Below are 12,647 nucleotides of genomic sequence, written 5' to 3' on the forward strand. Positions count from 1 at the left end.
CTGTTGCTGTCTCCTGGTGTCACTGACACCTCACTTGGAAATTACAGTTTTTCATTGGCTGAAGCCGACAATAGGTCCCACACACCCAACCTCTCCCCTTGCATAAATGCATGCCTTATGGGTTATACTGTACACATTTAACATGCACAAACGACTAAGTGAATTTGGTACTCTGAACCTTGTTACCCAGTATCGACTTTAGTGCTACTATATACTTAGCTCTGTAGATGCAGTTGTAACATAAAAAACCCACTGGTACCTTCACATTTAGCTTAGCATATTGCAGGTTTGTGTTTTAAAAGTGAAAAGTGTGTAGGTCAGACTGGAAAACAATCTATAAACTGTACTTTAATATGTGGGCAGCTTTATACTGAAGTGAACACTCAACATTTATTTGTCATGCAAATACAAAGCTTCAAAAGAACTGAAACAAAAATGTCACCTGACCATTTCCTGTACACCATAAATTTATCATGAAGTGAACGGTGGCTAAAGGTCCCACCACCTACAAAAAACCCAGCAAAGTAAACTGGCTTCAAACGTTAAACACCAAAACCCTGGGTATATATTAGCATCCAAAGGTTTGTCAGAAACACAGGGTACAGCTAAGTATTAGATTTGGGTTTTATATCTCCTTTCTTGAACAGGCCCCTGCTGGTCTCAGCCTGTTAGATCATTGAAATAGTCAACATAAGAAGCCACATAAAACCAAACAATATTAATCAGACATCAGGGTAAAATGGGTTATATGTGAGATGGAGGGGCTTCTAGAAATGTTCAGATACCTCTTTGTCACCCTCATCTTCTCCTCCTTCTTCTAAAGTGAGAGCAGCCAGCTGATTAGCTCTCTGCTCCATCAGGTTGACATAGCGGATGGGGTTGGACAATGCTTCAATGACATCTAAGGAGCAGAGAGAAAACATTTTGGTAAGTTCGGATGAGAAGTCAGGATCTTTATTTCCTTTCTCTGTCCGTGACTTACCTGCAAATGTATCTGGGACGTAGTCCTTCACTTCAACGTAAACAAAGAGGGCAGGTAACATCAGTGACTGGTTCTTCTCATTCCTTAGACTGATATATCGATATCCTGAAATACACATGAAAAGTTTTACACTTTAGCAAAAGCATAAAATGATGCGCTTGATTGTCTTCAATATTCAAATTTTTAAAAATATATCTGTTGATATATACTGTTTATTTTTTAAGGATTGTTCTTGAACTATGGTTTGAAATGACATTCATAAGAAATGAGGTTTGTCACCTGGCCGGATGGCTGAAACAGGCATGATGCGGTGGCCAATAAACTTTCCTCCTTCTTCAAACACGGCTATCCTCAGTGAAGCCAGTGTGGGAAGGACAACCTAAGGATAATAGTATAGACAGCGTTTTTGTATTAATGTTCCATAATCTGTGATCATATGGACACAGTCTAGGTTAGAAGACATATCCTGATTTTTAACCCCTTACTTTCATGCATTTTCATTCATTTCTAAGCTGAAAACACCATACTCTGCTAAATTATTCTGTAACTGTAGTAATTTTCTTTACCAAACTTCTAACGTTTTTCTTTTTCTAGAACTGATGTAGCAACTGTATAAGTTTCCTTCATTATTTGTACATTTTGAATTTATTCTTTTATTTTGAAGTAAACTTGGAATCAACAGCCATTATGAAACATCTGTAGGCAATTCAATCTCTTTTCTGCATGTAACGGACCAGGGACTTTTAGTTTATTTCATCAATAATATAAACTTGCTAAATTAATAATTCCTCAGTCTGTGAAGCTTTTTGTTTTTAATAAACGAAGCATAGAGTTTTCACCTTCTTGAAAACAATGGCCTCCTCTTCCCAGACAGGGTTGATGGCATTGCCCTGAGATGTCTTGGTCTTGAATGCTTTTCTTTTGGTGTCAACTGGCAGGCCAAACATATCAATCTCCACGTATGTGCCTACTTTCTTATCGGTCAGGAACTGACCTGAGATGATCTGTAATGAGTGAAAAGTAGGTTATACCAAGACTGAATAAAAGAAATCCTGAATCCAGAACCAGAACAAAAACATATATTAATCACATTTACACTCAGCCAAGCACCATTATTACAAAGATTTTATCGAACTCCCAACGCACTTTTAACTAACACTTGACAGATAAACAAACCCCTCCAGCTGCATAACCTCACGTTATTCAATCAAGTACAGGAAATACAGACAAACCTACTGAGGATACAAGGGATCAATATAAACATACACACACCTTAACAGACAGTGTGTTGGCAACTATGCCATCTACTGTGCTTTCAGTAAAAGGATCGAAGTGTTTGTCCGGCCGTCTCATGAACTCTGGTTTGAGTCTGAAGCCACATTTCCCATTGTACTCATACATGCCCAGATTCAGCTGCATCGATAAGTCTGAGGAAATTAGAAAGGATTTATTTTTTTGTACACTGTAGACGAATAAAACAGTTTGATTTAGTGAAAAGATGTTTTCGTCTTCCCTTACCGATGGTTTGGAAGTTGAGAGCCACCAGCTGACAGCCAGCATTCCAGAAGAGCTGAGGGTTGTAGTTGGATGAATCGACTCGAGTACCTTTAGGGTAGATCCTGCTCAGCTGCAGTTTATTGTATCTGAATGTAATCAGTTAGGTAAAGAACAGCATTGCCTGCATGTGAGTACACTGTGAACATATCTGACAGCTCTGGTCAAAGTTTACATACACTCAGGTACATACGATTTATTTGAAACAGTCTAGAATAAGGGTAGAATATTTAAACCACAAGCTAGGCTAAACGGTTTATGTCAACTCGAAGTGGGTGTACAATTTTGAAGCTGTATCTTGCAGAGTCAAAATTATACATACAGGCCCGTACTTACACATACATACACACCAACAAAAACATAGTTAAATTTAACTTAGCAAAATTTCCTTTACCCACATCCTTTTTGTAGAAATCAACAAGCTACTGGCCTGATCTTTGACTACACTTTTTTATCAGATTTAAATTGGTTGGTTTCCTTCCATTGAAAGGGCTTCTGAGCAAAGATCACAAAATTTGAATAGGGTTGAGGTCAGGGCTTAGAGATGCCCATTCCAGCATTTGATGTGTGTTTCAGGATCATCGTCCTGTTGCAACACCTCCATCCAAGTTTTTAAGTTTCAACTCTTTCATCTTAACTGTCATCTCCACAGTGAAGTACGTTTACATCACCATGGATTGAAATAGTTCTGATCAAGAAAAGAGCGTCTGCTCCAACATGGACACGTTCAAGGTTTTCTGAAATTCCTGGCACACCCAGACAATATGGACAACCCAAATGACTTCTTGGAAAGGGTTGTATTTTAAGACAAGATAAAGACTGTACCAGCTGTTAAACATGGTGGTGGTAGCATCATGTTATGTGGCTGTTTTGCTACCAGTTTTAAATGTGCATTGCTAAAAGGGGATGGAATTGTCGCATTCTGAGGTTTAGGTTGACCAAAGCGCAGACAAGAGCTTGGCAGCAGCATGTTGTAAAAGTCTTAATCTTTTTTCAAGGTTTTCCAAGCGTAGCAAAAACGTAGCAAAATCACTGAAGGTACATGCATGAGACAAATCCAAAACTTACTTAAGTACTCATTGCAGGAACGTAGCAAAAACTGAACTTAATGAGAGGTTGTGAACGGAAGGAACCAGCGAGGAACACAGACCAACTAATATACAGAGACATGAGAGGGTAACAAAGGGCAGACAATCAAAGAAAACAGGGAGCAGGTGAGACATGGACGCATGGAGGCAGAGGGAGCAGGTGAACCTAATACAAAGACTAAAACATGAGGAAGGGGACTAATTAACAAGACAGTGAGCAGACCTAAACGAAACTATAGACCAAGATAAAATAAAATATAAGAATCAAGAATAAACAAGAACTAAAGGAAACAGAGAAACTGGAGGGAACACAACAACCTAAGATCTGAGGACTTAGCAAAAAGAACCCATAAAGAAACCCTGACTACAAAAGCAAACAAACCTAAACCAACACTGATAGAACAAAACGAGGATGAAGCAGAGGACTAGAATAAAAGTAAACAATAACTAAAGCTAACCTATAAGGAGGGACTGGAGAATAAAGATAAACTAGACGAACAAAGCTAAGAGGGACAATGAATGTAAAGGGAACTAAAGCCGAGTAATTAATAACTAAAAGAGGAAAACTAATGACGAGAGGAGTAACAGAAAAGAAACAAATAGAAATAAATAGGAGAGTGCAAAGGAACCAATACTAAAACATGGACATAAAACGAGAGCAAAGTTAAGGAACAAGAGAACTATAATAATAATAATAATAATAATAATAATAATAATAATAATAATAATAACAAGGAAACCATAACAAGAAATAGGAAAGCAACCACAAAAGGTATTAGGAGCAAGGGGAGAGAAAACAACAAACACTAGGAGGCAGTAGACGGAAATTAACAAACAACCATGACTAGAAAACCAAACTAAAGTCAAAACACAAAAAACAAAAAAGTCCAAAATGTCGCACCATGACAAGAATAATGAAGAAGGAAGAATGTCTCCCAATTTGTCAGCTTCACCTCAAAACAACAGCCCTTTAAACTTTGACCCCAAACACTCATCCAACTGTTTTATGTCAATGCAGTCCCTGAGATGGCCGCAACTGACATTCTATTGAAAATCTAGGATTTTGTTTAAAACTGTAGTAAAAAATTCAACACGAATTAAGTCACAAGCTGGTTTACAGCTGTTCAATGTGTTATAGAATGTAAATAACAAAACACATAAAAACACAAATATCAGTGGTGTATGCATATATTTGAGCCTATATGTGTAATTTTAAATACAATCCACAATAAAATCAGACATCAGAACCCCATTTTTATATTTAAAAAAAATAATTAAAGATATATTTTCTATTATTAATACATCCCAAAAAGAACTGTTCAAATGAATCAATAAAAGGCCAAATAATTATGACCTTCATGCCAGTGATTGCATGTATGACCTAAACTGTATCTTTGAAGGGGTAGACTTTAAATGTCAAATATGTACAGTATGTTGCCAATGATCTCATCGTTGCTTTTATTGAGCAAATTGGCAACACAGAAAAAAGGAGAGGAAAAAGCAGAAAAGCAGAATGAAGTGGGCCTTCATCTGTTGTAACTCATTATGAGCAAAACTGAAATCAGAGAAGCATAACAACAAATGTGTTCTAGACAGTAAAAAGCAGAAAGCTGTGCTTAAACAAGGATACTCCACAAACTCTACTGGAGACTTTGTCAGTTGCTCCAAAGCTTTGGTCTCTACGAAAGAGGACATCTGGTAGCTCCGGCTGATCTCTGCAGATTAATACAGGAATATTAATTAAAGCAGCTGCACAGTTTGTCACTGAAATCTGTTTGGTATTGTGAAAATAGACATTTATACAACAATGCATTATATGTTGGACTTTTTTTCACACTTCTCACCAGAAAAATGTTTTCTATTTCATTAATCTTCAATTAAAGTAAACCATAAAACAGGTTACATGGAATAAAGATGAAGTAAAGACAATATTGTTGGTTTTCCTGAGTATGTCTAAATGAAGACTGGGTAACTGTCTTTATTATTGCACTTGTAAAAAATGTTCTTACTTACTTTTGGACATCTCAAAGGTGTAAAACTTGACTGGCTGGATGTAGATGACCAGGTTGGACATTTCCTCTGTAGCGAACGCCTCACTGCCTGCTGTACCCTGTGTATGAACAGACGCACAATATGTTTAAGCCGCTGTCACACTCTTTCTTTTCTTGCCATGCATGTGAGAATGCTCAAAAATGCATGTTACGTGGGTCCAAACATAAAGAAATGAAGTGCATTTTGCACAACACCTAAAGTCTTGTGTGTTGCTTTTGATGCACAGATGTTTCGCACAGATGTTCTGTATTGAGATCAAGGGTTTCAATTTCACAGTATTAAACTGCACCAGGATAAGTTACATAGACTTTATTGTCTAATTTTTCCATATTTATAAAGAATATTTGACCATCTGGTGATGACAACTGATTATTCTATGAGTGCCCTCAATAAGTGAAATATTTATTAAGAGAATTATTCACACAGTAAGTCTGGCTGCAACTTCAAACAGTTAACGTGCTAAGATGACTCAATCTTCATCAGTGCTACCAGAGCAACTCTATAGTGTAGCATGAGATTTAGTTGTGTTCTGATCTGAAATAAACATGATCTAACTCTGCTGCGACATTTTGGGAGCACCTGTGTCGATTCCGGGGCAGTGTTGCTTATGTGTAATACATATGGCATGTCAGTACACTGGTGGAACTTCACCCACTCAAAACTGTGGAGATGATGGTGGACTTTCGGAGAACACCACCCCCACACAGCTCCCTCACCATCCTGTCTGCAGTAGACCACTACCTAACAAGTAAATAGAGCCCACCTGTGTGTAAATCAATCTACACTCACCGGCCACTTTATTAGGTACATCTTGCTAGTACCAGGTTGGACCCCCTTTTGCCTTCAGAACTGCCTTAATCCTTCGTGGCATAGATTCAACAAGGTACTGGAAACATTCCTCAGAAAGTTTGGTCCATATTGACATGATAGCATCACACAGATGCTGCAGATTTGTCGGCTGCACATCTATGATGCGAATTTTCACCACATCCCAAAGGCGCTCTATTGGATTGAGATGTGGTGACTGTGGAGGCCATTTGAGTTCAGTGAACTCATTGTCATGTTCAAGAAACCAGTCTGAGATGATTCGTGCTTTATGACATGGCGCATTAACCTGCTGGAAGTAACCATCAGAAGATGGGTACACTGTGGTCATAAAGGGATGGACATGGTCAGCAACAATACTCAGGTAGGCTGTGGCGTTGACATGATGCTCAATTGGTACTAAGGGGCCCAAAGTGTTCCAAGAAAATATCCCCTACACCATTACACCACCACCACCAGCCTGAACCATTGATACAAGGCAGGATGGATCCATGCTTTCATGTTGTTGACGCCAAATTCCGACCCTACCATCCGAATGTCGCAGCAGAAATCGAGACTCATCAGACCAGGCCATGTTTTTTAAATCTTCTATTGTCCAATTTTCGTGAGCCTGTACAAACTGTAGCCTCAGTTTCCTGTTCGACATGTTGTGTGTTCAGAGATGCTCTTCTGCATGACTTGGTTGTAACAAGTGGTTATTTGAGTTACTGTTGCCTTTCTATCAGCTCAAACCAGTCTGGCCATTATCCTCTGAGCTCTGGCATCTACAAGGCATTTGTGCCCACAGAACTGCCGCTCACTGGATATTTTCTGTTTTTCGGACCATTCTCTGTAAACCCCAGAGATGGTAGTGCGTGAAAATCCCAGTAGGTCAGCAGTTTCTGAAATACTCAGACCAGCCCGTCTGGCACCAACAACCATGTCATGTTCAAAGTCACTTAAATCCCCTTTCTTCCCCATTCTGATGCTCGGTTTAAACTGCAGCAGATCGTCTTGACCATGCCTACATGTCTTAATGCATTGAGTTGCCGCCATGTGATCGGCTGATAGGAAATTTGCGTTAATGAAACAAAACCCCTACATATGAAACACTGTATGTGGCTGAAAATCAACGCTGCACCCCATCCTCAACACACAGTTAAACAAGGTCATGGCAGTATTATGCTCAGAGTTAGGTTGCAGGATATTGAATACCATGTGATGAAAGATATGACTTGCAAGAAACAAATACATATTTCAACAGTATACTGTAAATGTCTCTCTACTTTAGGGTCACTGCAAACATACACCCCAGATAATGAGTTTATATAGCTTGAAAAAAAATGTAATTCATTATTTCCATTTCAATAGCAAGGCTATATTGAAAAAGTCTGGCCGATTTCTGCTGTTTTGGCAATGAAACAATTTACCACTTTACCTTCTGAAATATTTCTGTGCTACAATAAACAACAAGTATCTGCAAATATATTGATGGGAAAGAGAGTCCAATGATGGTATTAAATAAAAAGCTAATATTAACTGCAGTCTCTTTGCAACATGGATACTGAAGAATGAGCTGAAGTTCTACTCCCTAGATGTGCAAAGCTGGTAGAAACATAACCAAAAAGTACCAAAAGGTTCTGATTCAGTTGTGGCTGAATACAAAAAGTCACCACAGCTCTAAGATTTCTATTTGTAAAAAAAACAAAACACAAAATGCAATTAAATATATATAAAAAAATCATTATCCTTTCACCTTTCAGTGAGGCACTACTTTAGGTCGGCCAAAGTTAAAATTCGCAAAAAAATCATTTTGTTGTCACAGAAAAAAATCCATTAATCTGAAAGTATTCAAAGGGAATGAATACTTACTCAACCCACTTTAGATGTGTGACACTTGCTCCATACATACCTCATCCATTGAGCCCTTTTTACAGTCATCATCATCATCATCCTCATCATCGCTCTCAGCCTCCACCTCACCTAGAATATTACAATTGAATAAAATTTTATTGAACGCTTTATGACATTTCCACGCAGATGAAGCAAATATCCCACTGACTTATATAATGCAGACTTTTAATAGTTTAATCTAGTAATAGGTTCTCTCTATTATGTTTAAAATAGAAAGTATCCCATTAACAAGCTTAAACTGGTGAAGCTGAGTGACAGATAATATTTATTTTAATATTGTTTAGCTTACACTCACCTAGCTCCTTTGCATGCAAATGAGAGGCTGACTCTAGATCTTCTTCTAAATCTGAGCTCACACTGACACAGGAAATTATGTCTAAGATAATGGTCAAACTGACCTATACCTCCAGCATAATAAGGACCACACAAAAGATTTTAGGCAGAGGTCATTACTCACCAATAGACTTTCTGCCATGTGGTCTCAGGTTGAGCTCAGCACTATCAGAGGGTTGTGAGGAATCAGCCATCTCTTCTTTAGTTGACCCTTGGAGGAAAAGAAAACAGTTTTTTTTATTTTTTTATGTTTTTTGAAACTCAATTTCCAGTTTGCACTTTACTATTTTGATTTAGTTATTTCATTCTTTGGATGACATTTTCTTTAGATTCAGTTCTTTTATTTTTTAGATTACCTCGTTCATAAATAAAAATATTTGCAGTCACATCTTTAAATATTGACCTAATAATTGACTCTGAATCTGCGCACCAGTTAAAAGGGTCCTGACTGTGGAACTCATTTTCTATCACCAGGGGGCAATATGTACAAAAATTACAGTATCTCTATAACCACACAAATAAAGATAAGAAAATGCATAAATAAACAGTAAAGCATGCATGTACACACATATTAGAAAGCCCTAATCAAATGTGCCGCACATTGTAGTGCGGGTGTCCACAAATCTGAGAAAACTCAAGCAGGGGAGCAGCTGTGATGCAGTTACATCATGCACACACAGCTGCATGCACACACAGACACACCGACAACTTGACGGCTGCCACTGGCTCGTGTTTAAGGAGCCCCAGAAGGTGTGTGCAGCAGCCAATAATATTCTGGGCTGATGGAAAGGGCCAGGAAAATGATAAAATGCTGAACAACAGTACAGTTTTGCTCCGCTGCTTCAGTCTCTGGGCAGCAGAGAAGTTTTGGTCCACAGCACAGATGGAGCCAGGTGATTACATTTCACATCATAAAACATAGGTCACACTGTCTCTTGATAAGTTTTTTTGTGGGAAACTTAAGAGCGTTTGTGCAATATTAGAGGGGCTTCACCTGCACTAGGAGAGGATGGCTCACATACGCTGGAAGAATCACTGTAGGTGTTGGAAACCTGCTCAGACAGCTTTTTCTTGGTGCTTCCATCGGTTTTTTGATGTTTCTTTTTGTTCTTCACCAGGATCTTGCCCATCAGCTCCATGGGGCTGGGAAGTGGAACTCCAGCTTCAAGCTGCATAGAGTGCATAAGAAGAAGGAAAGGCAAACAGAAAGGAACAGTTAAAATGGCAATGTGTTTCATTTTAGACTCCCCTAAAAGTGTGACTTAAAGCTGAAAACAATTTTGAGTTGAGTTATTTAAATGTAAATTTGTGTTAGTGAAAATGAAAAACAAAACTCTGGAAATCCTGAGAAGCTGTGATGATGACTACTGATCAACACCTCAATCAGCCTCTTGGGAGGAAACTAAGCATTAAACCCAAACTTACACCCTCACAAGAGAGCAAGCCTGAAGTTGGCAGAGTTTTGAATTATTAATGGGGTGCATTGTTTTAGGATCACTGTGTTTAGCGGTATCAATAATTAATTTCTTAAAAAAGGTTTGCAGTAATGTTGAGTACATGTACACATGCACAGTTGCAGTGCTACCAATGTATAAGCTATGAACATAATTGCATTTCTTCACTCTTCCTGAATGTTTACAAGAAAAGGGAGTGCAGTGATTTACACAGCAGATTAAGACAAGATTTAACAGCCTAATAACCTACTTTCTACCAACAGCAGACACAGACTCTGACACTGAAAAGATTATACATCCTGTTTGCATTGGCTTTAAATGGTTCCACTTACAACACTGGATGTGGCATAAAATCTCAGCTCCACACAGATGCATTAAAAAGGTAATTTTATGAAAGTACAACTTGGCTGTGTTCAGGTCAGCCTTTGCCCTAAAATCCCTAACTTGTTGATGTGCTTTACTGTACTGTTTATACCTAATTTCCCCTCATGCCATATACTTTACGCTATAAAACCTTTTGAGTGACCATCGTTCACTATTCTTCACCCATAATAACATGCCATGCCTTAGGTTAACCACAATAACAAAAAATGCTACACTTTCAATGTGTAGGAGGATATAAAAAACTATTTGTTGATTTTTAGAATTTTTTCAAGGCAGTTTTTGTTCGTGCTGCTTTCAGTTATTGCTTAAAGCGTGGGCTCTGGAACCCATCTCCTCGAGAGGGGCTGGACTCTCTTCTACTCTGGAGTGGGCCACGGGGAGAAACGGCGGGCTGGGGTGGGTTTGCTTGTCGCCCCCCAGCTCAGCTGTCTCGTGTTGGGGTTTACCCCAGTGGATGAGAGGGTCGCATTCCTGCGCCTTTGGGTTGGGGAGAGGTCTCTGACTATCATTTCGGCCTACGGGCCGGGTGGTAGTGTGGAGTACCTGGCCTTCTTGGCGTCCCTGTCGGGGGTGCTGGATAGTGCCCCTCCTGGGGACTCCATTATTCTGCTGGGGGACTTCAATGCCCACGTGGGAAACGACAGTGACACCTGGAGAGGCGTGATCGGGAGGAATGGCCTCCCCGATCTGAATCCAAGTGGTGTTTTGTTATTGGACTTCTGTGCTAGTCACGGATTGTCCATAATGAACACCATGTTCAAACATAAGGGTGTCCATCAGTGCATTTGGCACCAGGACACCCTAGGCAGGAGGTCAATGATCGACTTTGTTGTTGTATCATCAGTCCTTCCGCTGCATGTTTTGGACACTCGGGTGAAGAGAGGGGCTGAGCTGTTCACTGATCACCACCTGGTGGTGAGTTAGATCCGCTGGAGGAGGAAAAAGCCGGACAGACTTGGCAGGCCCAAGCGCATAGTGAGGGTCTGCTGGGAATGTCTGGCGGACCCCTTGGCCAGGGATGGATTCAACTCTCACCTCCGGGAGAGCTTTGACTAGATTCCGAGGGATGTTGGAGACATAAGAGTCCGAGTGGACCATGTTCTCCGCATCTATTGTCGATGCTGCCGCCCGTAGCTGCGGCCGTAAGGTCTGCGGTCCCTGTTGCAGCGGCAATCCCCGAACCCGGTGGTGGACACCGGCATTAAGGGATGCTGTCAAGCTGGAAGGAGTACTTCGAGGATCTCCTCAATCCTGCCATCACGCATTCCCTGGTGGAAACAGAGGCTGGGGACTCAGGGTTGGACTCTTTCATCACCCGGGCTGAAGTCACCGAGGTGGTTAAAAAGCTCCGCGGTGGCAAGGCTTTGGGGTTGGATGAGATCCGTCCTGAGTACCTCAAGTCTTTGGATGTTGTGGGACTGTCATGGTTGACACGCCTCTTCAACATTGCGTGGCGGACAGGGACTGTGCCTTTGGATTGGCAGACTGGGGTGGTGGTCCCCCTACATAAGAAGGGTGACCGGAGGGTGTGTTCCAACTACAGGGGGATCACACTCCTCAGCCTCCCTGGTAAGGCCTACGCCAGGGTATTGGAGAGGAGAGTCCGGCCAATAGTCGAACCCCAGATTCAGGAGGAGCAGTGTGGTTTTCGTCCCGGCCGTGGAACACTGGACCAGCTCTATACCCTCTACAGGGTACTCGAGGGTTCATGGGAGTTTGCCCAACCGGTTCACATGTGTTTTGTGGACCTGGAGAAGGCATTTGACTGTGTCCCTCGTGATGCCCTGTTGGGGGGTGCTCCAGGAGTATGGAATCGGGGGCCCTTTACTAGGGGCCATCTGGCCTCTGTACAAGCGGAGCAGGAGTTTGGTTCGCATTGCTGGCACTAAGTCGGACTTGTTCCTGGTGCATGTTGGACTCCGGCAGGGCTGCCCTTTGTCACCGGTCCTGTTCATAACTTTTATAGACAGGATTTCTAGGCGCAGCCAAGGTCCGGAGGGGGTCTGGTTTGGGGACCAGAGGATTTCATCTGTTCTTTTTGCAGATGACGTGGTCCTGCTGGCCCCCTCTAGCCAAGACCTA

General features: G+C 40.8%; 1 protein-coding gene across 1 annotated transcript in view; it reads right to left on the minus strand.

The window, feature by feature from the left end:
- The window catches only part of LOC124882233 (1-phosphatidylinositol 4,5-bisphosphate phosphodiesterase beta-1), a 171,709-nt gene that overhangs the window by 33,595 nt on the left and 125,467 nt on the right, over window positions 1-12,647 (minus strand). The window contains exons 14-24 of the mRNA XM_047388485.1: window positions 9,722-9,896; window positions 8,852-8,938; window positions 8,393-8,463; window positions 5,638-5,734; window positions 5,255-5,339; window positions 2,501-2,625; window positions 2,255-2,409; window positions 1,822-1,986; window positions 1,262-1,361; window positions 983-1,087; window positions 786-901 (exon numbers count right to left, since the gene is read on the minus strand). Coding sequence (XP_047244441.1) covers window positions 786-901; window positions 983-1,087; window positions 1,262-1,361; window positions 1,822-1,986; window positions 2,255-2,409; window positions 2,501-2,625; window positions 5,255-5,339; window positions 5,638-5,734; window positions 8,393-8,463; window positions 8,852-8,938; window positions 9,722-9,896 — 1,281 coding nt within the window. The remainder of the gene's footprint in view (window positions 1-785; window positions 902-982; window positions 1,088-1,261; window positions 1,362-1,821; window positions 1,987-2,254; window positions 2,410-2,500; window positions 2,626-5,254; window positions 5,340-5,637; window positions 5,735-8,392; window positions 8,464-8,851; window positions 8,939-9,721; window positions 9,897-12,647) is intronic.

The sequence above is a fragment of the Girardinichthys multiradiatus genome, chromosome 15, assembly GCF_021462225.1.
Source record: "Girardinichthys multiradiatus isolate DD_20200921_A chromosome 15, DD_fGirMul_XY1, whole genome shotgun sequence".
Lineage (NCBI taxonomy): Eukaryota > Metazoa > Chordata > Actinopteri > Cyprinodontiformes > Goodeidae > Girardinichthys > Girardinichthys multiradiatus.